This window comes from Macaca thibetana, chromosome 4 (genome assembly GCF_024542745.1).
Source record: "Macaca thibetana thibetana isolate TM-01 chromosome 4, ASM2454274v1, whole genome shotgun sequence".
NCBI lineage: Eukaryota > Metazoa > Chordata > Mammalia > Primates > Cercopithecidae > Macaca > Macaca thibetana.
In genome coordinates, this window is record NC_065581.1 from 146,056,758 (window position 1) to 146,084,404 (window position 27,647).

Sequence of the window (27,647 nt, forward strand, 5' to 3'; positions counted from 1 at the left end):
TGCACTAACTGCTTCCTGTTAGGTAAAAGCTGTGCCTTTATACATAAGCTGGGCAAGGCTGCCAGCCGTGGTGATCTTCAGTGTATCTCAATTTTGGCTGTAGGTTTCTCCTGTTTGTACCATGGAAGAGAAAGTGAGGATGGATTAGGTTAATTGAACTTCCATTTATCCACTTTTGCACGCTTTATTGTATTTGGTTCCTGTAGCAGCTCTCTGTGACTGGTACTGTGGGTGTTAATAACATTCCATTGTGGAAGTAAGAAAGCTAAGTAACACAAGGGTTTCATGGATTCTTTGGGTCACAGAGCTGCCCAGTATCCTCCTACTGCACTTGATTTCTTTCTAATCCTTAAAAATTTGTCTGTAAATAACAGGATGAAGGGAATACAGTGTTACTCAGGAACTTCTGAATTCAACAATAGAACACTTTCTATACTTTAACTGAAAATGTTAAATAATAGCAATTCACATAATAGTTTCAGCTCACATTTATTGAGCACTTACGGTGTGCCAAGTGCCATTCCTGCATTATCTCATTTAGCCTCATTAAAATAAAATTTTATAGGTGAGAAAAATGAGGCCCAGAGATTAGTTTTCCCAGAGATAGCCACCTACTAACTGGCAGAGCTGGGACTTGAACCCTGGGGTGGCTAACATTAGAGTCCATGCTCCTAATTCTGACATGTTGCTTTTCCATTTATTTAGAACCTTCCATGTGTTTGGCTTTACTTGTAGCACTGGTGATAATGAAAATAATACAAGTCTTTGCACAGGTCTTTACACAAGTATTTGCCTAGTACACAACATATAAAATGTAAATAGTGAATTATCAATGCACCAGGTGGTTCAATATATACTTCCATGAAGTTCTGAGGAAGCAGTAGGACCTCAGGTTGGGAGAAGGGCATTGCAGGGTTTGCAAGAACAGGTAGAAAGAGCTGGGAAAAGTAGAAGAAAAGAGACTGTTGGTCTATCAGAGTGACACAGTTTTGAGATGAATAGAGCCTGTACCTGAAGTAGAGGCAGTAGAAGTAATTCCAGACACTTCTAAAGTAGTGTTTTAGGATCCAGCTACCAGTTATCATGGGTAAGGGAGAGGTATGAATTGAAGAGAGAAACTCTGAAACTTCATGCAGAGCCAGAGGTCTTTATTTTTTCATTGTTTATTATAACATTTTTTGAAAAAATTATAACTCCATTTTGCTTTTATCTGTATAAAAGTCGTTCGTACCCTTAAGAAATCAGTTAATGTGTTAAATTGCCATAATCTTTGTCAGAGGGATTGTTTGGTTTTCTGTTAAAACATTTACGATTTTAAAATTTGTTATTGAACATTAAAAATATGCTAGGTCTCTTAGGCCTGACTTTTGTTTTTTGGTTTTCATTGGCTTTTTCAGTAAAAAAACACTTTTCATAATCAAGATAAGAACTTGCTCTTAGAAAAAGAGCTACAGGTATTAGCATAAGGAAATGAAATATTAATAATTCAAATGGTATTTAATCTCATTCCATCTTCAAATTAAAATAAGATGCATAATGATTTTCTTATTATAGAAATACCAATATAGGGGAACTTGTTACAAAGGCATACAAAGTTTTCATTTTTACAGATGAGAAAAACTTTTAACTGACTTCTTTAGCCCACTTCTCAGTCAGATTTCTTATCTGTGTAATATGTAGTACCGTATATTCACTCAGCAAACCAGGCAGAAGTTAGGAAAATGTGAGTTCTTTACCACCTGGCTTCTTAGGAAATAGTGTTTCATTTGAGATAAGTGATTTTGAGTTTTAACCCTAAAAACAACCTTTTTGGAGAAAGTATTAGGCATTATGAATCTTTTCCCAGTTCTGAGACATTGGGGAGCTCTTCAGGTCTGCTTCCTTCTCATGGTTGTTTCTCACCAGTTATGTTGAACCTTCCATCTTTTTCATAGACAAAGACTGGTTCCTTCCTAAACAACTTTAATGAATATAAAAAAGCATCTTAAATATTCGTGATCTCCCAATTCCATCTTAAACAGGAAACTAGAACTATTTATTTCAATATTTCAGTGGTAAAAAGATTTCAAGTAAAACTGCACCTCAAAGAGAGGTATTTTGTGCCCGACCAATTATTCTCATGTAAAGCTACAATACAAGAAATAAAAATATTAACGTAAGGCTGTTAATAACCTAGAAATGAAATGTCAATGAAAATATGAAGCTGATATCATATTTCAAAACGCCCACTTTAAAATATTCCCTCCAGTGTCTCTCTGAATCCATAGTTCTAGCTTCGAAAAAGTTAAAGGAAATTGGATTACAGTAAAACATGTCACAAAATGCAAGTGACTTCAGGTTTCTTTCTCCTTATCATTAGATAAAGTTTACAATTTTTATCTTTTTGAAAATCAAGTGTTTTAATATCCTGTTATTTATAGTTTTCTAATAACTTCTTAACTTGGCATTTGAAAGGCATGTGCCAGTGAAATAATTTTCATTTATATTTATAGATTCGGTCTTGGATCGTCCAGAATGTTAATTATATATAGGAAGTGTAGTGCCCAGTCTTTCAGCAGTCATTCATTGTGCACCTGAGTGTAGGATCGGCTGCCTGCCACTTGCACAGCCAATAACAAGGATGAAGTTCAGTGAAAGGAAAATGACTTTTATTTCCAAAACTAGAGGTGGCTGGCTTACTCCTCTAGAAACTGCTTCAAACTTGAGGCTGGGAAGAGGATCTTAAAAATGGAACTTGGACTGGGAGGCATATGGGAAGGGTGCCTGAGTGTAAGGTCTGCGTGTCTTGTTCTGGTGGCTTTCTCTAGCTATAGTCCACCTGGAGTGCAGGCTGATGTTGTATCAACAATGGCTGGGTTGCTGACTAACTGCCTTGAGGTAATCTCTGAAATTTTGCAACTGGGTCTCCATCCTTGATCTGTCACAAGATTAGCCTCTGGAACTTCTAAGTAAGCACATAATTAGATCCAAGTATACAATTACGTAAATGTTCATGGGGTAAAAGAGTGCATAGTGGGAAAGGGAAGGGAGTGAAGTTTCAAAGCATGTTTCAGGGGCATATTTTAAGACTAAGGAAAAAGGTTTCTACAGTTTGCTTCAAGGTTACATCTTGAGACTGGAAGAAAGGATGAAGAAAAACATTTTAAAATACGTTTTGAAGCTGAACTACTCAATTACAATTGGGTATCATTGTCACAATTTCACAGGACACCATAAGGAATCTGGAGATAAGTAAGACGTGACTTGTTTGTTCTAAGTTTATAGGCTGAGTGCATCCCTCATGCCTCTAATTCCAGTACTTTGGAAGGCCAAGGTGGGAGGATTGCTTGAGGCCAGGAGTCTGAGACCAGCCTGAGGAACATACCAAGACTCATCTCTACAAAAAAATTTTTTTAATTAGCCAGGTATGGTGGCACACACGTATAATCCCAGCTACTCAGGAGGCTGAGGCAGGAGAATCACTTGTGCCTAGAAGTCTGGGGCTGCAATGAACTATGATTGCGCCACTGTACTCCACCCTGGGGGACAGAGCAAGACCCTATCTCAAAAGAAGAAAAAAGTTTATAGACTAAAAGATGCACATGTGTAGTTTTAATACAAGATAGAAGGTGATGAATGCCAGGGCAACATGAAGTCTCCATGTCATTGGAATTCAGAGGAAGTAAACCACAGAGGTCAGGACTTGTAGAGGATGGAGGGCAGTTAGCATCAGTCAGAGTTCATACGGGGGTGAAATTTCATTTTAGAGTAATGTCTTCTTAGAACTATCACTAAACAATTTTAGATCTAATTATATTTAGAGTTTTGCACAGGTGCACTTTGATTACATTAGTCTTAATAAGTCTGTTGCTCCTTGGTTTTAGGCCTGTTCTTTTCTTGCTAGAGAATGCAATCACAGGCCGGGTGCAGTGGCTCACGCCTGTAATCCCAGCACTTTGGGAGGCCTAGGCGGGTGGATCACGAGGTCAAGAGATTGAGACCATCCTGGCCAACATGGTGAAACCCTGTCTCTACTAAAAACACAAAAATTAGCCCGTCATGGTAGCATGCGCCTGTAATCCCAGCTACTCAGGAGGCTAAGGTAGGAGAATCACTTGAGCCCGGGAGATGAAGGTTGCAGTGAGCTGAGATTGTGCCGCTGCACTCCAGCCTGGGCAACACAGTGAGACTCCATCTCCAAAAAAAAAAAGGAAAGAAAAGAGAGAGAATGCAATCACAAATGAAATTTCTAAGAGAAATTTCTGAGACATTTATTTTTTATAACTCAGAAGAAACTTTAAAGATTAGTATATCAGTCAATAGCCTGTGATAATTTTTAGTTTGGTGCCGTTTTATACTTTCATTGAAAGAATTTTAAACTATGTTTAATATTATTGCTTATTAATAAATCCAGTATTACCCTCTCCCTGTCTTAGGTGTGGTCAATTTACATATATTTTATCTAGCCAAAGTATTTTATCAAATATTTTTCTGCTATTTTCAGGTAATATCAAAGGAGCAACTATAGTAGATGCCCTGGATACACTTTTTATTATGGAAATGAAAAATGAATTTGAAGAAGCAAAATCATGGGTTGAAGAAAATTTAGATTTTAATGTGGTAAGTTAAATAAGAGTTGCTAATTCAGTCCTTAAATTTCAATTAACATGGATAAATTCTGTAGTGGGCCCTATTATTGTATTGTAATGTACTCTAACAAAAATAATGCAACTTTAGATAGTACAAATATTATTATCTTATACTGTGTTCTTAAATTGTCCTCACTTACTACACAAATTTGTGTCTTGTTTTTTGGCAAAGTAAGGGCAAGAGAAAATAAATTAGTATTTATTGAGACCTACATGTGCCTAGTATTCTTGTTCAGTCCCACCACAATGCTATGAGATGGACATTAATTTCACACCTTTGTATATTAAACATCTGCACCTCAGAGGCTTACTCCAGACTGCACAGCTGGTTGTGTGTCAAGAGCTATGATTCTGATGTAGGTCCGTGGGGCTCCAGTGCTTATGCTTTTACACGGTGTCATGGTGTCTCCAGCAGCAGCAGCAGCGTTCATTTTCCCGTAAAGAAAGCTTCAAATTTTGTGGATCTTATACACCTCTCAGTAAAAACAAATTGATTATATATGTGATATATGTTCTTAAATTTTGTGTGCCATCGTTCTCAGCAAATATTTCAAGGCCCATTGTATACTGAGGGAAAGAGTCAGAATTAAGGATAGTGAATACTTCTAATACTTTTTGATAATTTCAGATGGGGAGGACTACATCTTATCAGCTCTGATTTGATAGTCGTTGTTTTACGTTATAATGATATTGACAACTTATTCTAAGAAAAGAAAACATGTAGGCCATGGAATTTTTTAGTCATTCACTTAAGTGTGCATTATCGGTATTTCTAATCTGAGACCACTTTGCAGAAATTCTCGTAAGTCTCTTGTCTGTTGGGTAAGCATTTGATAGTATCTGTAAATCCCAGTCACCATGCACAAGTAACATTCTGTATGTTGAAAGTGGACAAAGAGAATTTCTCGCTGTTGCCTCTGCTTTGTGGCACTCTTGCTCTCAGAGACCAAATGAGGACACCAGTGTTAGGCAGAATATTAAGGATCAGTAAAGCTAAGTATTTCCCCCATCTGTTTCAATTAAAAACTTATATAAATTAAAAGTTTAATATTTTGTTTCTACTCCCCTAATTAATTGCTATATATACCTCATTTGGGGCACCTTAAAGACAGGCAGATGAGTTTGTGTTTAATTTGCCTAATAATTGAATCTAGAATATAAAGGAGACCATATTCCAATCAATATTAAGGAACCTTGGGGATCAATGTGTTAAACCCTTCTATTTTAAACATGAGAGAACAGGCATGAGGAGCTAGTGATTTGCTCAAGGTTATGGAGCTATTTGATTAGAGTGACCTGTGGTAGTGCTGATATTGATAGAGCTAAATATGAAAAATTAAAGCACTGGAAAAAAACTGTTTCATTTTGGAGGCTTGCTTTCTTAATAATACTTCTGTGGGCCAGGCGTGGTGGCTCACACCTGTAATCCCAGCACTTTGGGAGGCCAAGGCAGGCAGATCACGAGGTCAGGAGTTTGAGACCAGTCTGGCCAACATGGTGAAACCCCATCTCTACTAAAAATACAAAAATTAGCCGGGCATGGTGGTGTGTGCCTGTAATCCCAGCTACTCAGGAGGCTGAGGCAGGAGGATCACTTGAACTCAGGAGGCAGATGTTGCAGTGAGCCGTGATTGCACCATTGCACTGCAGCCTGCGCAGTAGAGCAAAACGCCATCTCCAAAAAAAAAAAAAAAAATTTCTTTGGTTCTACCTTCTTATTAAAATCAGCTACCTACCTTCAAAAACCTGTAGGCTTATCTTTAGCTATATATGAGACCTATTGATATCTCTCTTTTCAAGAAAGGGTAAGGGAATAATAACTACATTCCTCTAAAACACTAATGATGGAAAACTGGAAAGCAAACTTTAATAACACTTGACTTATGAATAGTGTCCAAGTTTCTTACTGAATCTTGGACTTGTCCATCTGATAATTGTAGCATTGTTGCCCCAAACCTCCTCAAATATCATAGCAGTTTTTTTCTTTTCACAACCTGTGCAACCTGTGGTAGTCTGAGGAGCTCTGGACTTGGGGCCAGGGGTTGGGGTTGGTGGAGGATGAGGAGCAGTTCTATTTAAAATGAGTAAGTACAAAGGTAACAGACGAGATGTTACTATAACAGAAGGCAGTTGGCTGCCCTCAGACCACCACAGGATGTCTTCAATGTGTTCCATGGGTCCTGGGGACCTGGGAGAAGGAAAGATGAATTTAATAGGGGATATCAGACTGTGTAGAAGAGAAGAAGAATTTACTGGGCTTCCTTACTTGTAAGATGAAGTGATTCGACTAACACTGAGTTATTGCTAAGATATTGAACTTTGAAGTTTTCTTTGTTTATTTAAATTTTTATTTTATTTTTTAATAAAATTTCACTCAATTAGTATGCAGACTTTTGCATATATATTTTAGGCCTGTTAATGATAGTTTTGAGTTATACCTTTCAAGATATAATTTTAAAATATGTACAACTATTATGTATTTATAAAAATTAAATATATTTCAAAAAATTACAGCCACATTTCTCAAATGTATTTATTACACTATTTTCTTAATATAAGAGGTCTTGAAAAATATTTGTTGCAGGTCTCTCTTTGGGTATTACCATGTTTTCCTTTTAAAAAATATGTTGTCAACAACAAACAATGTTTCCCATATTAAAAATAGTAACATATAAATTCAGGAGAGGTATATTGATTTACTTTTCTAATCATTGTGTTGTGAAGTTTTTCAGCTTACTGTATTCTAGTTGGTTTTAATATTTCACATAAGAATTTGTCTTATATTCACCCATTCTATCCAGAAATCCAAATGATTATTTTTAAAATTACAGGATTTTTCTTCAAAAAAATTGAGAAATTTTTCTCATTTATATGGAGAAAGGAGAAATTGAAAAAGCTTTACCAAAAAAAAGAAAAATTATACTAAATAACATGTAGTATAATTCTAGCTTATAAATATTGTTACTTACATTTTAGTTAAAACTTTTTCCTGATAAGGTATTCTATTTGACAGTGTAAGGGTATTATTAAAAAAGTTGGCCAGGCGTAGTGACACACGTCTGTAATCCCAGCCCTTTGGGAGGCCAAGACGGGCGGATCACGAGGAGATCAGGAGATTGAGACCATCCTGGCTAACACAGTGAAACCCTATCTCTACTGAAAATACAAAAAATTTCCCAGGCATGGTGACACGTGCCTACAATCCCACCTACTCGGGAGGCTGAGGCAGGAGAATAGCTTGAACCTGGGAGGCAGGGGTTGCAGTGAGCCGAGATTGCACCACTGCACTCCAGCCTGGGCGACACAGAGAGACTCAGACTCAAAAAAAAAAGAAAAGTTAATGCATCTAAATTCATTGCAAAGGGAAAATAAAAGCAAAACAAACACTATTGTTGAGAGTTGGCTTATCCTGTGGTGCTCCTAAGTATAAACAAATTTTATACTCAAGAATAAATTTGTTAATGTGAAATATCCAATTTATATCACTGAAAAGTGTAAAGTTTTCTATTGTTTTATACTGTAATTAACTAAAACTCATTTTCTTTTCATTAGGGCATAGGAAGTTGATTCATTTTGCATACTTGGTAGCACAAAGTTCAAATGACTTTAATAGCTGGCTTAAAATAAGTCACTGGGATAATATGTTCTGGGGAGTAAGGAGCAAGGACTTCACAGAAGGAGCTTGTATTCAGTTCAAGTATCTGTAGAAGCACATAGATATTGGGAGAAAATCCTAAGTATTGACTCCATGAATAAGTTTTCTAATTTTAGCTCAAAGTAATCTTAGGACAAAGAATCTAAAACTGATTCTTGGTTGGTCACTCTTCATTCACTCATGTATTATTTACTAAGTATCTTCTAAGGATCAAGTATTTACTCTTATGGGCATTTAGTCTAGCAGGAAAAGTAGTCAGAGAACCCTAGCTAGTACCAGGCTATCTCGGTAGGAAAGAAATGAAAGAGGAAACTACTATTTGGCCAGGCGTGGTGGCTCACACGTGTAATCCCAACACTTTGGGAGGCTGGGCAACATAGTAAGACCTTTCCCACCCCATATCTATTAAAAAAAAAAAAAAAAAAAAAACTCCAGCCTGGGCAACAGAGTGAGACTCTGTCTCAAAAAAAAAAAATTAGTAGTTTGTGATACATACCAAGTATTATAATATGTGATTTTTTTCATGGGTGTATCTTGTTTAATCTTGTGACAAGCATACAGAGTAGTAACTGATATTTTTCCCTATACTTATAGATGAATAGGTGGTTAATTAGTCTGTCCCAAATTATGCAGCAAGATCTCAGGTTTGATGAACACAGTCTGCCTAACTCAGTGACCTTGTGTTTTTTTAATTGGAGAAGAAATGCAAAGAATTGAGAAATATATAGACAGCCAGAGAATTTGAGTCCTCTGAGGTTAGCCATGTCATCTTAATATTACAGTATTAATTAGAGTTTATTGTTCGATAGTGATTTGATAAATGTTTGTTAAATGAATGAGAAGTTAAGCTATCTTGTCCTACTTCCTGACAGCCTATGCTATACTCAGCTGGAAGAAGAGCTCAGGTGGAAGGGTAGCTGTATTGTGTCATCTGTTTATATAGTTACAGATGATCTGGAGTTCAAGTCAGCTGGTCTACCTGTTATTACCTAACCTATTTCCAGAACAGATTTGAGTGGCCCCTGACAACAGGAGGATCAGTTACGTAAGAACAAATGATCAAGGGTTTCCTATTTGGGTATTACTGATTTCAATTGTGTTCTTTTACTGGCACTTAAAACAATGTTGGTTACCTAGAACCTCACATGAGAAATATTGAAAACTATCTTCTGTAATGAATTTTATAGAATATGTAGAATTTTTCTCCAGATAACAATTTCTTATATTAACCCTCTGTAAAAGCTAAAGCTGTGTAGAAATTTTCCTTAAAGCCATATTTCTAGACTGCAATAAAGCGATATCTGAGTGTGAGAGGCAGAGCCTTGAGCATGGCAAAGGATAGATGATCAGCCTGCTGTAGACACTAACTAGCAACACACTGCAACTGTGATCTTTGGCAAGCATCTGGATCATGCCTTTGGTTGTAATGAACACCTTGTATTTTGGAGAACATAAGTACTGGTGGCAACGGTGACTTTTTTTTTTTCCTTCAATGTAAAGATCCAGATTGTTTGCATATCCAGTTGGAATGCCCTCCTACTTTTCAAGAAAGTTAAGTTGTAGGGTTCCCTGTCAGGAGGATATATGTTGACTTCAAGAAGCAACTTTGGATCTTCTCAAATGCATGACTGAGTACTTGGCTTAGGTCCAGAGTTCCATGCCATAGAGCATGAAAGAAGTTACTTTTGCCCTAGTGTTGCTCCTGAGAAAGGTCTGTTTTAGAGCCGTGTTACATCCTGATGGGTGCAGATAACTAAATTAATTATCCTGTTAAATGAAGTTACTGAGTGTGTTCCATCTGAATGCTAGGGAATACTTGCCGAGAGTGATGATTTGGGTTTTGGTTTTTTTGGGTTTTTTTGTTTTTTTTTTTTTTGAGACGGAGTCTCGCTCTGTCGCCCAGGCTGGGGTGCAGTGGCCAGATCTCAGCTCACTGCAAGCTCCGCCGCCCGGGTTCGCGCCATTCTCCTGCCTCAGCCTCCCGAGTAGCTGGGACTACAGGCGCCCGCCACCTCCCCCGGCTAGTTTTTTGTACTTTTTAGTAGAGACGGGGTTTCACCGTGTTAGCCAGGATGGTCTCGATCTCCTGACCTCGTGATCCGCCCGTTTCAGCCTCCCAAAGTGGGGTTTTGGTTTTAAGAGGATACTGTGCTGTTCTCTATGATGGTAATTAGGGCTGCTGCTTGAGAGCCTCTGTACCTGCATGGTAAAACCAATCTATTAACATAGAGAAAATAGATATTTGCATATCTTTGTGGCCCACAGAACTTGCACTTTGTTAGTGGTCTTAAGAGGTTTGTCACGTTGCTTAAATAGGAAGCCAAAGGCTCCTCGGACACACTGTGACACACTGACTTACACTGTGAAATATCGCAATTTAATCTGTTTAAAGGAGCTGTATGCTTTTAATCCTAAAAGTGGTAATCCAGCACACACTTTGAAGTATCATTTATAAATAAAGGTATATGCTAAGCCTAAACATAGGCAAGGCTTATTGGTAGTTACCAGTCTTTAATCAATGGCTTTGAAAAGTCTCGTGTTGCTTCTGACAAAGCCATTGATTAAAGATAAAGCATCATTATCATGTGTTAGTAATGGAGCAGTTGTTAGTTATTTACATTGGATTGTAGTGAAACAGTTGATATTAAACAGAAATATTGCATTGGTGTGTAGTGGGCAGTTATTAAAGCTTGCTTGATTCTCATGTGTGATAACAGCCCCGTATCCAGGCTCATAATTCACTAAGTAGAAAGCTGATACAGAGTTTGGAGGAATAGCTAGCAAAAGAGTAGCCACTGATTTTAGGGATTGGAGAATTGTCCTTTTAAAAACGAAAACTATGACACTTTTGAGTTCACTCTGAAAATCAAGCACTCAGAATAGAATTTAAATATTTCTGAAAAGTTCTTTTCCAAGAAATATTTTTCCATTTAATGCAATCAATCAGATCTGTCATGCTGTATGGAATCATAAGATAATAATTAAGGAGAATTCTAATACAAATGTGACTCAAAATAAACATCATAAGGCTTGAAGGTCCAAAGAAACAATTTATGTGTTCCTCGGGAAAAGCTTGCATTTTTATATAACTCCTCAAGCAAAAGGAAACTGGCTGAATCTGCACCAAAACTTAAATTTGTTATTTTCATTGTCAAGCCTGTTATTTCACTTACTGAAATCTATTAAAATACATTATCATGTAGCTAATTTTGGTGAATAAGTTGCCTATAAAAATATCAAATTTCAGAATTGTTTAAAGTGCTGTCTTGTCTAGTGTGAAGAGGTTGGTCTTTCAGATACTTATTTGAAAACAGGTTTTGAAGTGTTCATTCTGTTGCCTAGATGGGGTCATATACTTCCTGTCCATGATCTCATGATACGTTGATTTGGAAGAAGCCTTTCTTTGCAGAGAGATGGAGCATGATGTTAGGATTGGAGGAGGGAAGCATACAAAATAATTTATAAATTGGACTTTTTTTTTCATGTTAGCAGTCTTTATCACTTTATCTCATACATTTACATATATGTGTAGTAAATGAGTAGACAAAAATATACAGAAAAGGGATACATTTAAGGTGGAAGTTATCAATCTAAAATACCCAAGATAATGATAGAGATTAGTACTGAGACATAATTTTTTCATGATTTGTAATACTCACCTCTTGATTTTAGGTGTAAATTTAGGCATACCATATATTCAGTTTATAGATGAATCTGGTTTAGTCAGTTCTTTGATTCAGTGGTCATTGATATAAGTAAATCAAAATGAAAGAACAGTTTCTCCAATTCTTATTTTTTTATTGGTAGGTCTTAACCAAAAATTTCCAACCTTCTCTTGTTTATTGGTTGACTAACTAATAGGTACATGGAATTTAAATAAAAGATGGGATCTACTTCTTAAACTGCCACTCACGTAAGACTGTATACTAGAAGCCACTGAATACATGGGGCATACCGGAATGCAATCTTAAAGATTTAAAGGGGGAGTTAAGTTTATTTTAAAACAAACTCAGGTAGACTGCAAAATTCACATTGTTAGGATAAATCTCATAAGATTTAGTGTTACAGGCTGCTTTGTCTACCTGCTGTCCTCCCCCGGCTCCAAATACCCCCTCTGTCATCAGGGTAAGTCAGTAGAAAACTTTTAGAACATCATGATTATTAATAAGAATATATTCATTTAAATTTAATATTTTAATAGGAATTAGAATCAGAAGTTTATAGAAATGGCCTGAGACCCTCAATTGTAGAAATTCACTTTTGAAAATTCAGATTTCATATAAAATATATCAAGCCCCAAAGGAAGTTGGTCAACTTCTGTATTTCAAAAGAGGATATTTAAGCCCTTGAGAAATAAGACTTCAAATAGGCCAAAGAAGGTGAGTATTTATGACTCTAGAGTTTCTGATTTTCCAGTGACCCTGGGAAGGTAGGTTGTAGTTCATTTAGGCTGAGCTGCACAGTGGTAGCAGCAACAACTGTCTATTGAGTGCGTTACTTGGGCCAGCTATTATGTACATTGCTTTATGTCGTGGAGGAATGCTTTGTCCCTTTCTACATATGATGAAACCAAGACTCGGAATAAATTGGTTACCTGGGACCTCAAACTCAGATGGCTTCCAAATCAGCCTTCAATCCCAGGTCTTTCTGATTTCTGCAGTTTATAGTCTGCTGCTCCAGGATAGCCAACCAATTTGGTGTGGTGAGAGGATTTTTATCTTCTTAGTCTTTTTCATCTACGGATCTGTAAAGAGTGAACTAAAGGGTCTAAATTTCAATCTTTTGGCCTAAAAACATAATACAACCTAGAATATTGAAAGCAACCTCAAAGTAAGGTTTCTATATTCCTTAAACTTAACTTTGAAAAGGAGAGAGAAAGAATTATATGTTGGAAATTTGAATGTGGTTCTGGTTTTCAAACAGAGAAGATGGTGACCTGAGAACTAGTGATGGTGCTGGTGTGATGTTCCAGAGCAAGATTTATTAAAGACAAGGACATAGCAGTCACTGGGATCCTTCATGGATTAACTAACAAGCCAGATTTGCTTCTTAAACAGGCTCACTGGACAGACTGTTAGATCCATGAAATCCAGAGCTATAGCAAGTTACCTTGAGTATGGCACCTTGCAGGGTCATTTCTCAATATTGTACAGTACAAGATAAATAAAATTTAGGTTTTAGAATATGTAATTGAATCAATAACTGGTTGAATAACCGCATCCAACAGTTGATTGATGTCTAGCTGAAGATATATTTCTGGCGGTGTTTGACATAACTCAGACCTCCATGTTGCAATAATTTTTATCAGATGTCTATATAAAGGTCCTGATTATCCAGATTTTCACAGGAGGAAGAGAAAATGCATTATGTAAAGAATCTATAGCCAGAATAAGAATATAAGATCATCTTATAAGTCTTCAATAGGCAGCAATGTGGGAAACTGTTTCCAGGTTTAAAAACTGAAAAACACAAGTACTAATTGAGAGGAATGTGATTTGAGGGTTTAAGCTTATTCCATTTTATTATTAGATATTATTACTCTTAAACATAGGAAACATAGTCACGTGAACCAAACTAAATGTATGGATTATCTTCCCTTTTCCTTATCAGTAATTTTGTAGAACATTAAAGCCTTTGCCAGTATTTATGTAAAACTCATTCAGAGTGATAGACCTCAAAGTTAAATTACACCTATATAGAGTACTTTTAATCAGATTGTATCAGGTGCACATTACAAATTATAAAATACAGTTAAACACACCAGTCTTATTTTGTGATGTTTTTGCCTAACTTTGACCTAATAATTCTGTCTCCTAACTTGTTTTCATAATTGTCCTTTTATAGGAATTTTTTTGAATTTTTTTAACTTAAGCAATTATTTGGCTTTAATTGTTAGATCCTTAAACCTTTTTACAGAGAGCATGTAAGGATAAAATGAATACTTATCACCTTTTTTTGTGGAAATGTTTTATCCCACTAAAATGTAGACTCAAGTGACCTTGAGGACCTTATCAGTCTTTATTGCCATTTCCCTATAACCTAGGACAGGATCTGGCACATAGTAGTTGCTTAATAAATGCTTGTTAAAGGAAATAATATCTCATGATTTGGAGTAAGTTTATCTGCCAGATATTGACTCCATATATTTTAAATTGCTGTGAGTCCCATGATTATTAGTGAGTGGTTTGATGTTAGGCAAAAGTGAACAACTACTCAGTAGGCCCAATGAACATGAAAAGAAGGTAACTAAAGCTTGAAATGTACTTTATAATCTAAATAGTAGGTTAACTATTCTAACTTATCTAGTAACACAATGTAAGACGGATCTATTTACTAATCGAGTATAAAATATTGGCAGTAATTACTAATTATATGACCATGAATAAAGAGACTTGGGGGCATTATCATGTGAGGTGTATAGAAGTCAGACTAGCAGAGCCCTGAATCAGGAGTCACAGTACTCAAGTTCAAATCCTGCTTCTAAGTTTTGTTGTCTGAACTTCAAAAAGTAACATTAACCACTATAAGTCTCGGCTTTATCATTTTAAAATGGACATACGAATAGTAATTAATTCATAAGGTCATTGTGAGGACTAAAAGAGATAGTCTATATAAAGACATTAGCACAGCACCTGGTACGTTGTAAATAATAAAAGCAAGCTATTATTGATGTAAATAAGGACTATTTCACCATGGTATAGCATACATGATTATTATCATGTCCTTTATGCAAAGATGAATTATCTTCTCAGAGATGAGAAGAACAATCCCAAGCCACAGGCAAAAAGTTGGAAACCAGCACTAGGACCCAAGTCCTCGGACTTCAAATCCTATTTGCAGTCCAGCTGTGCATCATAATGAAAAGATTCCTAGACTAATGTTGAACTACTAGATTCCTAGACTAATGTAGGCTGAATGGCCTTTCAGGAATAAGAAGCAGACAAATGAATAAAATAAAGGAGAATGCAGATCAGAAAAAAAAATACCCTGGCCCCATTGCATTTACACAAATAGGGAATATCAAGTATCTGCTGTTGAAGAGAGAGGAAAGAACTTTATTTTGCAAATATTTTTATAATTTTGTTTAGGAGTCAAAATTATTTTTATCTATTGTATTAGTCCATTTTCACACTGCTGATAAAAACATACCTGAGACTGGGAAGAAAAAGAGGTTTAATGGACTTACAGTTTTACATGGCTGGGGAGGCCTAACAATCATGGCGGAAGGCAAGGAGCAAGTCACATCTTACATGGATGGCCGCAGTCAAAGAGAGAAAGAGCTTGTGCAGGGAAACTCCCTTTTTAAAACCATCAGATCTCATGAGACTTATTCACTATCACAAGAACAGCACGGGAAAGACCCCCGCCCACCATGATTCAGTTATCTCCCATGCGGTCCATCCCACAACATGTATGAATAATGGGAGCTACAAGATGAGATTTTGGTGGGGACACAGAGACACACCATATCTTTTATCTTAAGTATGTTTTTTCTTTATTTTAAAAAATTGTTGTATAATGATTGTACGATTTTGGGGGTCCATTAGTGATGTTTTGATATATGTAATGCACAGTGATATTTAATACTTTAATTTTAAAAGGGAGAGCGTTTCCCCCTGTATGTAAATTTCTCTGGGTAAGCATAAGATTTGAACAAAATTTAAGTATTTAGTATAATTTATCACAATTATGGTTTTCTGAAATGTGTACTATGTTTGATTTTTTTTTTCCATAGAATGCTGAAATTTCTGTCTTTGAAGTAAATATACGCTTTGTTGGTGGACTACTCTCAGCCTACTATCTGTCTGGAGAAGAGGTAAGATGAAAAGTGGTATATAAATGTGAATTATAAAGCGTCTTAAACTACGTTTTTGGTAAAATATGCCATTTGTGACATATATTTAGAAGGAATCTATGGAATTTTTATATTTCAATGAAGCTGTAGCTTACACTGAGTTTCTTATAATATGTACTAATTAAATGAGCAAGCTGGGAAAGTTTGGCAGAACATATTGTCAGCAAATGTTAACGCCTTTAAAAACTGGCTCTATTGTGTTATGTATGGTGTGATTATAGCTACAAATTATATGTGCCTATGGACAAATTAAAGAAGTTTAGTGTAGTGGCAGGCTTGTGGATGAATTTTTTTCTTTAAGAATTATTTCAATGTTAATACAAATAAAAACTTTTTTAAATGAATAAAGCCTGGCAAGTAAGATATAAAAATTATAGTTTTTATGTAATTGAGGGGGTGAGACACTTAGCTACCAAGTAAACAGTCCTAAAGGCCAGCATCCCTGTATCAAGTGCTTTGGAGCTCTTCCTGAGTCAAGGCTTCATTAATTATCCACTGCTTGGAGCAAGGCAGGAATTTTAAATTTAACTGCCTTTTATTGATAGATTAAGAAAGGATTTTTGTATCCTTTTAAAGGCCGCTGATGCTATTTTCTTGAAAGGTTTTGGACAACTTTATGAATATCGTAAGTGTCCACTAAGGGTTGTTGGAATGGGCCTTATCTTTAATGTTGACAGTGTTAAATGCTGACATTATGGAAAAACTGTCACATACTTCAGTTGCACGTCAATCAGATTTGAGTTAGCCTCAGCATTCCAACTGGGGAAAGAGTAGATCTTACCCAATGCAGTATTTCATGTATTGCTATGCTCCTTCAAACAGATTTAAGCAGAGCAATAAATGTTTAATGAGAAAAGCTGCTTGACTTTGTTTGTGTGTCTCAAGCACTTTCTTAACCACAACATACAACCCTCACAATCTTACATTTCCTCTCTGTTTAGATTTTATTCTACCTTAGATCTTTCCAAAGTAAATAGATGACTTCTGTATTCCTCTGTATCTCTCCTGTTTTAGTGTTAAATGTTGTTCATTGTGGACTCTGTTACCTTCTCAGCCAGGGTAATGTGATCCCCTGGTGCATTATGCCTCTTCCTCCCTTTTTTCGATTTTTCCACTACCAAATAACTTCATTTGTTCAGTTCAGTTTAGGGTATACTAAGGAATAAGCCCAAACCAAAATACCCCAGAACACTATATTTTTAAAAAGTTATGTTTAAAATTAACTAATGTTATTTTAGTTAACAGGTTTCTGCTTTTAGAATACTTGTCCTTGAGTGTCCAATGCCAGGATGTTCTCATTGCTTTGGATATGATATACTAAGATGACCTTGGTTTTAACTTCTTCCATGATTTTTGTGGAGGTGAGACAATTTGGAGGAAATAAGGATTGCATCCTTTTGTGTCTGGGCTCAATTAGGATAATAGAGCATACAAAGAAAAACACATACGTATTTATTCTAAATATACATCATATTTGATTAGGATACTTTTTCACTCAGTGTTTTAAGTTTACATATATAAATGTGTTTCTATATATGTGTATACTTGATGTGTATATATATATAATTATAATACCCACATATTATAGTTTGCCTATAGATAAAATAATTTGCCTAAGACTTTGTAAGGATATTTTTTAATTCTGTACAGTGAACTTTAGTAAACAAATGGCTACAAAGAACACTTCCATTGCAAATAACTATTCTTTCAGTCTGCTTTGTCCTCATCACTATACAAACATGTTTTTATTACATGTAGGTTTTTTGTATTTTTATTTTTATGATAAAAATTTAAGATTTTCTTCTTTCATTTTTGTATCTGTAGAGTGCTTTAGTTATAGGGACCCATATTCTTAGCATGTTTTTTCTTATAGTTTCTAAACGTTGGACAATTAGATTATTTTCAGTATCTTTTTATTTTGAATAATATTGCTATAATCAATAAATATTTATTCTCTGAAGTGGTGTTGGCAGGTGAGAAGTGATTAATACTGGATTGTTTTAACATCATCACTTACCTATTTCTCCCAATTACTTAGTCCCTGACAATTGATTTTCATTTGATGAATGCATTCAGGGGAATTGGCCATTAGGAATGTGATCCAGAAAATTTATTTTACCCCAGGTCTGTTCTTGAGCTATTTGTATTCATATCAAAATGTTTTTAAATGAGCATTCATGTAATAGAACACCAACATAGCAAATTATGAATAAGTTGGTTTTAAATAGTTGACAAAGTTTTATACGACACACTTTTTATGTAGATCAGACAATTTACTAAGGTGTCTAGGACAATTCATCTTTCTGTGTATCTCGTAGGAAGACTTTTAAACCACCATAATTTGACATTCTGATTTCATCACTGAGGCTCAGGAGTATTTTAAGAACAAATCACCATCAGAAGTAGATAGACCCCACATTGATATCAGCTCAAGATTCTTAAATTTATATTGCAAAAGCAGGAGAAGAAGTACCACTGATTTGTGACACGTGTTTCAGGAAAGTTACAGTTAGAAACACTGAACAATAGTTAAGAATCCCAGCAGAAGTCTAAGCTATCGAAAAACTAATAGAAACATGAAGTACCTGTAGTAAACTTTGATTACAGGCGCATATTCAAAAATTTGAAACCTCCTAGCTCAGTTAAAATATTTTGTAGCACCATAAAAAAGTCAATCCTCAGTATTTTCAAATGTTATGTAAGAAACTCAACCACGAGAATTACAAACAGATAGGATGGAGATAAGATGAATATTAAATAGGAAGGATCAGTATTAAAAATAAATTTAAAAGGTAGCACTGCTCTATTATAAGCTGGAAGGGAACTAAAATTCTCACTGGAGATGGTAAATATAGCAGGATCTAGAATATGATTACCCAAAATATGTTCTAAAGACCACTAGTTTCTTTTGATATGGCAGGATAAATCTGTATCTGTGTAGATACTAAAAATATGTTTGGGAAGAGCTACATCCTGTATTCTTTCTTGGAAATTTAGAATGCACAAAAAAAGCGAATTAACTTTTATTTATCCTTGCATTTTCCACACTTACTTAACAATAGCCTTCCTTTATTTAAAAAAAAAAAAATGAAGTGACATCTGCTAACGGTAAATTATAATTATTTTTCAGAACAATTTTTGGAAATGCTACTACAGAATAAGAGTAAAGCAAAGATGATATTGACATTGACAAGTGCAAAAACATGTAAAATATGACATTGCAAGAGAAGGTGACACATGTAGAAAAGAACTATGTGAATATACCACATAACATTGTTTTACAACGGAAACCAATAGCTATATTGAGCAGAAAGCGAATGTAATAGGACATAGAGATGTTACAGAATCAGAGAGAGGGCTGAAGAGCAACTTGGAACAAAAAGTGTCAAGTTGGCATAGGGGATCTCTATAGCTGTATTATCACCCTGGGACACCCTGCAATTAGTAACATGACTGTTTCTTCCACCCTTCTGTTAGTCTACTCAAGACACAAAGTCCCTGGAGAAAGAAACTAATTGTGAAAGTTTCAGTTACATTCAGCCTCTTTGGGGATCTTGGAGAATGAAAAGGGATATGATAGAAGTCTTGTGCAAAGTTCACGGGATTCATATCCCGTGAAGACTGAGTAATATAAGGAAGTATAGATAATTCCTGAACAGGAAATTGAGGCCCTGTGAGAAGGGTAGGGAGGTAGGACGGGTAGGAGCCAACAATAAGATTTCACCCACTGTGGTGAATATAAATATGGCAGAGGAAATAGACAAGCCACATGGAAACTGACAAGTTAATAAGATATCTGAAAAAATGTAATCTGATTTGCAAAACTGTTTTGTAAGCTAAGAGACGACATTTAGAATAGACCAGAGTATTTAATCCTCAAAGAAAACATTCTGCCAGTACAACTTAAGTGTGTAAAATAGAAAAACAATAGCCAACTCCTGGAAGCCAAAATGATTAAGAACTAGCTTTCAAAGAAAAAAGGTGAGGGAGACATCGTATCCAAGAATGGTAAAAGAGACAGAATGGATTTTTACAGTAGATGAGTTTACTATGATAACCTTTCATTTTGAAGGCAGCAAAAGGATTTTTCTTCAGATTCCCCCTAAAAGTTATCCACTGCTGCAAACACCAGTACAAAATATTGCTGAGAGAGATTTACTCAATAAGTATAATACTGCCAAATTTTAAGACTAACAAGGAGGAAACACGGAGGGGAGTAGGATTGTGGAGTAGAGAGGAGAGAGATAAGATTGAGAATGTTTACTGGTGGGAAGATGTATTTGCTTTTTCATAATAGGGTTAAGATATTTGGAGTATTTGGGAGTTAGAAATCGATTTTTTAGAGTTTGTTTTATGGATAATCATAAAAATGTTTAGAAATTCTCTGGAAAATGAGGATATATGGGCCGGGCGCGGTGGCTCACACCTGTAATCCCAGCACTTTGGGAGGCCGAGGCGGGTGGATCACAAGATCAGGAGATGGAGACCATCCTGGCTAACACGGAGCAACCCCGTCTCTACTAAAAATACAAAAAATTAGCCAGGCGTAGTGGCACGCGCCTGTAGTCCCAGCTACTCAGGAGGCTGAGGCAGGAGAATGGCGTAAACCCGGGAGGCGGAGCTTGCAGTGAGCCGATATTGCGCCACTGCACTCCAGCCTGGGGACAGAGCGAGACTCCATCTCAAAAAAAAAAAAGAGAAAAGAAAATTAGGATATATGATTGGTTACCTTTCAAACTCAATGTCTGCCACAATTCATTAGAAAGTGAGTAATCTCCCAGACTGTTTCCTGCCTCATTCTGCAAAAAAATCAGAGTGCCGGAAAATAGGTATGATTCAATCAGAGCTGTGGAAAAACAGAGAATAAAGTTAGGGCGTATTAAAGTTTCAGGTAAGGTTAGCACATAGCAGTGCATTTTGCCAGTTTGTAAATCATCTGGGCTTTGTACGGAAATGTATCTTCAGGTTTCCTAGTGATCAGAGCAAAGAAGGGAAGAGAATTAACAGCAATCTGGTTTTGCCTTATGAATACAAAAAATTTGATATCATAAAATAACCCACATATATTGCTATGTTGAATTTTCCATAAAAGGCAGAAATACGTGGTATAAACAAGAAAAATCCGGCAATACATTTGGATCCACCAGAAATACATTAGCACCTTCCCAAATCCTGCCTAAATTCTAAATTATGAAAATTGAGTTTAGATTTATCCTGCTCTCTTATATATGGAAAGAATTTTAATTATGATCTCTAATTCGGTAGATGTAAATCCAGAAAGCAGAGATATCAACAAAAGGCCTAACTGGGGAAAAAAATAAAAAGGCCGGAATTGAAAACAGTGGTCATAATACCTTAAAATAAAAATAAACGTTAATCCCATACAATGAAGAAATAACAGAGCTGTGCAATACAGTTAAAAGGAAGAATTGAAATAGTGGTACAGTGAAATTGAAAAGTAGGTAATTGATACAGTTTGGATGTATGTCCCCTCCAAATCTCATACTGAAGTGTGATCCCCAGTGTTAAAGATGGGGTCTCATGAGAGATGTTTGGGTCATGGGGCCAGGTCCCTTATGAATGGCTTGGTGCCTTCCTCCAGGGTAATGAGTGAGTTCTCACTCTGTTACCGCAAGGTCTGGTTGTTAAAAAGAATCTGGCTGGACACGGTGGCTCATGCCTGTAATCCCAACACTTGGGGAGACTGAGGCAGGGGGATCACTTGAGCCTCAGGAATTTGAGAGAAGCCCAGGCAACAAAAGCCAGACTCAGTCTCTACTTTAAAAAAAAAAAAAAAAAAAGTCTGCTACCTTCTTTCCCTTTCCCCTGTCTCTCTTGCTGCCCCTCTGGCCATGTGTGACACCTGCTCCCCCTTCACCTTCTGCCATGATTGTAGGTTTCCTGAGGGCCCCACCAGAAGCAGATGCTGATATTGTGCTGCTTATACCATCTGCAGAACCATGAGCCAAAATAAACCTCTTTTCTTTATACATCACCCAGCCTTGGGTATTCCTTTATAGCAACACAAAACAGACTAATGCAGTACTTAAATTATTTACAATATTTTTCATATGCTATAGACAATGAAAATTTTAGGAAAATATGTACATCATACCTCCAATCAAAATATAACATTAGAAATGTACACATATTTAAAATGGTATGCCTACTTGAAAATTTAAAAATCTCTCAAATAACTAGATCAAGGAATGAGTATATAATATTAGACTACTTAACAACTACAGTATAAGCATCACATTAAATTTGGTGGAAAGCAGCCAGAGTTATACTTAAAAAAAATACGTAGCTCCAAAGGTCTGCATTAAGAAAAGGTAAATATGTGGTTAAGTCTATATTTCATTAATTTAGGGAAAAAAAGCAGAAATATATAACAAAAATAAGAATATAAATAGATTGCAAAATGAAAGAGAAGCTGATAAAGTTTTCTCTGCCCCTTCTCAACAGCATCCTTATTGAGACAGTCTTCTGGGAAAAACCTTGAGAGCAGTAAGAACCATGTTGTTCACTTATTAAGAGACAGAAAGTTTTGATGACCGTGAGTTTGAGTGGCCCCCTCAGCAGGAAGACTCTTCTAGGCATGTTTTTGTATAGTGTCCTCACCTGTACAGAGCAGCTCATGGAAATGGTGCTTATCAGATTGGGTGGTGATTGGGATAAAGCCGTGAGAGATATGCTGCAGATCACAATCACTATTTGGAAGAAATCATGTATCTCTTCAGCAGGTATTGGATGAGTGTCAACTACGTGTCAGACACTACCCATGGCCTCGAGATATGCCTAAGATAAAATAGCCCCCAGTCCCTGGCCTTGTGGAGCTTACATTTTACTGATTAAATGTAGCTCGTAAACCAAAACTGGAAAACTTGATGAGACCTGTAAGAAAAAAGTTGATGTTCTGGTTGGTCAGTTTTGTTGTTGGAATGACAGGCGAGCACACAGGGAGAAAACTGACAGTGATGTTCATCCAACTGACCTTCATACTGCCAACATCTCCCCTCTTTAGTCTCTCCCCCACTGTAGCACTAAGGAAAGTCGTCATCACTCCACACAGTCTTCTTGCAAACCACCACTGGTCCATGTGGCCTTAAAAGTTGAATCGTTTTGATTCAGCCTACAAAGCCTTTGTAATTCAGTCTCAGCCTACCTTCTTTGGTTTCCTTCATAACCATCCTCATGCATCTTCCGCTGTATAACAGACCCTTTTTCTTCCAAAAAACACACCAAGCACATCTGAGTACTTCTTATATCTGCATTCCCTCTACCTGGAATGGCTTTCACCCTGCTCCTTCCACCTGCCAAGATAGATACAGCCCTTCTGAGGCCCTCCCTGGTTGCACAACACTAAGACACCCCACCCCTCCCCCTTCTCTTCCTTTCCTGCATTCTCTGCATACACTGCTATTATAGTTCATTGTTCATGGCTCTGTGAACCTTCTCACCTCCTCACTTCCTTTTCCCCAGTAGGATTTGTACAACTCAAAAATAAAAATGACGTTTCTGCTGTTTTCATATCCTCATGCTTAGCACTGTATGCCTGGCACTAGAAAACATTTAGTAAATGTTCACTGACTAAAACTCTTCAACAGGTTTTCTGTGACCTTCACTTTTTAAAACCCCAACAGAAAATTCTTCCAGTGACTTTTAAAGTAAAATCTGTACATGGATAATATAAATAAGCAACTGGCCTGGAAGGCTTGGGGTAAGAGATTGGAAGGAGAAAATGTGATGTAGTAAGGTGATTGACAATATGCATGATCTCTAACCACATACAGCCTCTGTGGCTCCACCTCCAACCACCCCAGCTAGCAAAACATCTTCCTTTTTACCTGTTCTGTACATGCTGATTCTCTGAAAAAGAAAGTTTTCAAAATCAGCTGGAAACTATTTGTAAATTATATTACAAATAGTATTTTGTAAATTATATTACAAATAAATAATGATATAATTATTTCTAAATTATATCATTACTAAATACAGTAGCTCATAAATGAGTTGAATCATAAATGAGCTACTGTATTTATGACTCATTTAGTCATAAATGAGCTACTGTATTTAAATGTACCTTATGTACTTTATGTAAATGTAGACATTTAAAGTAGATTTGACATAGAGCATTCTGAAATTATAAACCTAAGGAGAAACTATAAAAAGTAAATGTGAAAGTGATTCTACAAGGTATATATATATGGTCCTTAATTTGAGGAAACTATCTAACTAAAACTTAATGACACATTTATGCCAATTTCCTAGAAAGGAACAATTTTAATTATCAGGTGATACTGATTGTTATATTAATGTAATTATATAATTATGTAATTATTGTATATTAATGTGTTCGGCCCTATAATTTCTTAGAGGTTTAGATTTAGCCTTACATATATTTTAAATATTAATTTACTATTTGGCATTATTGAAATTTTTATAAGAAAGGAATGTAAAATACTGAATAGCTAATATTTTCATTTAAAAGTTTAATTCAGTAAAACAGAGAATTGTAATTTTACTTATTATGTTTATAATTAAATTTCCATGGTTAATGAGTTATAGCTGTTACACATTGACTATTCCATTATGATTGGTAAATTTAATTTGCACTTTAAAAGTACAGAGTTGATTCAAAAACAACACATATTTTAGTCAAAAGAAATTACTACTTTTTCTTGTCCTAGAGTGAATTACAGAAATCATACCTACCCCTTAACTCAGATTTGTTCTATTTGTCCCTCTGCATAAGCCCTATCTTGCACTGATAATTGTTTTTGAAAGCATAGTTTTATAAGCTGTAAAAATGTTATCTCCACAATTCATGAGCTCATTTCTACATTTCACTAGTAATCCCAGCACTAAAACTTATTTATACTTAATACGTAAATGGTAGAAGCGGGCCTACCCCTTGATCTCATTGCCAAGTGAGTGTTTGAAACCTAACGGAAAGGGAAAGTCAGAAAATTCAGTTGTTTTTGTTTGTTTGTTTTGTTTTGTTTTGTTTGTTTGTTTTCTGAGACGGAGTCTTGCTCTGCCGCCCAGGCTGGAGTGCAGTGGTGCGATCTTGGCTCACTTCACTGCAACCTCCTCCTCTCAGGTTCAAGCAATTCTCCTGCCTCAGCCTCCTGAGTAGCTGGGATTACAGGCTCCCGCCACCATGCCTGGCTAATTTTTTTTTTTTTTTTTTTTTGTATTTTTAGCAGAGACAGGGTTTTACCATGTTGGTCAGGCTGGTCTTGATCTTTGACCTCATGATCCAACCGCCTCGGCCTCCCAAAATGCTGGGATTACAGGCATGAGCCACCGTGCCCGGCCAAATTCAGTTGTTTTTTTAATGGAATGTTTTTATTCCTTGTACTTTAGCATAATTCCCTACACATAGCAGCAAACTACAAATTCACATCATTGAGAAATAGACCTGTGTTATCATTCAGCAACAGCCTGAAATCTCAATGGATTAAGACAGTATGTTCTACCTTGACTCTGCTTCTCATCATCTTTCCTTCAGAGTCCAACCTGCTGGGGCAGCTGCCATCTAGGTCATTTCCAGTTGTCATGGGGAAGAGGGAGTGGTGACAAAAGAGATTCTGGCAAATCCCACACTGGCTTTGAATGCACCTGTCTGAAAGACCCATGTTACTTCAGCTTACATTTCATTGGCCAGAGCAAGTCATAGGGCCACTGTAACTTAAAGGGGTGAAGAGGAGGTGATGAACAGCATTCATGACCACCACAGCAACCGCTGGCTTGGGTTAGACTGTGTAGCCCTCTCGACTGCCCAGAGTAGCAGAAGATAAGAATTACTGAGAAGATAACTTTTTCAAGAGTCCCCACACTGGAGCCAGCCAGTCTCACTGGAAAACGCCTTCCATAAAGTGGCACCAAAGTAGTAAGGGTGACGAATATGATTTGGGATACGAATCTTCACTAATACACATCTTCACTAAATTTTCAAGTAAAAAGCACTTGTTTACAAAGTTTTCCCTCTCCTGGAAATACCTTCTACTTTGTAGGCTTCTCCCCAGCCTTCCAGATTTGAAACAGTAAAGTTGACAGACAGACATATACTGCCCTCTATACCACCACTGCTGTTGTCTGTGATGGGAGCCAGTTGCTGTTTGGCAGCGGCCTGCTGTGTTGCCTGGATGTTGAAGACCTGGTGCTTTTCCTTCCACCACTTTTTCTTTGATTTAAGTGCTCACTAGGTCAGTCACTTCTCATTTTTCAAAAGCCTAATGAAAGAGATGAGGTAATACGTTATATTTTGATTTATGTTGAATCACTTTATAATTCATAATGACTGTTGAAACCAGTACATCAAATCATTTTTATTGCCTGAGTCATATTGACATGGATTTCTAACACAGATTTTTGCCTATGAGTGAATGTTTTTCAACAAAAGTTGTTTTTTCCAGGAATGTTCTTGCAAATTATTTTTCTTTGAAATTGTGATCTCCTTTAGAAGGGTATATAAGATAGCTGTAGCGAGGAATTTAAAATTTAATAGGGCTAGCAGAAAATGCCTGAGAATTGTGATAATTTACCATCTGGTAATTTCATTCATTAAGTGAATCAGCAGATGCTTATTGAATACCTGCTTTGAGGCACTGCAGTTGGTGCTGCAGAAACAAGTGAATAAGAGAAACATAGTCCCCATTGACAAATGTTAATTCTAATATTAATTTCACAACAACCCTATAAAGTAGGAGTAGGAACTGTTTTTATTCTCATTTTATGGAGGAAGAAACAGAGGCAGAGTGTTCTTTGCCCAAGGACATGCAAAGTAGCAGAGCTAGGCTTCAAACTTGGGCATTCTGGCTCCAAGCTACTGAATAGCAGCTAGACATTAGAGATCTCAAGCACAGAAGATAAGGTATCGATAGGCCTGAACCTATGAGTCATCAACAACTAAATGATAATTGAAGGAATGGACAGGAATAAGGTTGTCCAGGGCAATAGGCCTTAATATTTAAGCATTAATAAGAAGAAAGAGCTAGAAAAGGAGACTGAGAAGTCATGGTCTGAGAAGTAGGAGGGAAACTAGTAGAATTTGACATCACAGAGTCCAAGAGAAAATAGTATTTTGAAAACTGAGATGTTCAATTGTGTCAAATACTGCTGCTAGAAGTTGTATACGGACTCTTTAGCATCTTACAACATAGAGGTCATGGATGACTTTATGCAGGGTTCTTCTGGTAGAGTAATAGGATAGAATCCAAATTGTTTTTGATTGAAAAAGAGAAGATGGTAAGGAAATTAAGATTCGTTCAGGGTCTTTAAGCAGTTAGGGAAGGTGGCATTCATGAAAACAGATGGCCTTTGGGGAGGCATCCTTTGCAATATAAGAAAGTGGGGGAGAAGGTAGGAATATAAGTAGGTAACTTGTTAGACTTGGTGGCAAATAAATGAGATAATTATTCTCTGGTGGATCCTGTTAAGTACAAGACAAGGATTTCTGCTGAGACTCAGGGAGAGGAGAGATGTTTGATGTGAATGTGTACAG

The 27,647-nt window shown here is 36.4% G+C and overlaps 1 protein-coding gene across 2 annotated transcripts in view; it reads left to right on the forward strand.

The window, feature by feature from the left end:
- The window catches only part of MAN1A1 (mannosidase alpha class 1A member 1), a 177,336-nt gene that overhangs the window by 49,289 nt on the left and 100,400 nt on the right, over positions 1–27,647 (forward strand). For both annotated transcript variants that reach the window (XM_050788747.1, XM_050788748.1), the window contains exons 4-5: positions 4,484–4,599; positions 16,019–16,099. In XM_050788747.1, the coding sequence (XP_050644704.1) occupies positions 4,484–4,599; positions 16,019–16,099 (197 nt within the window). The remainder of the gene's footprint in view (positions 1–4,483; positions 4,600–16,018; positions 16,100–27,647) is intronic.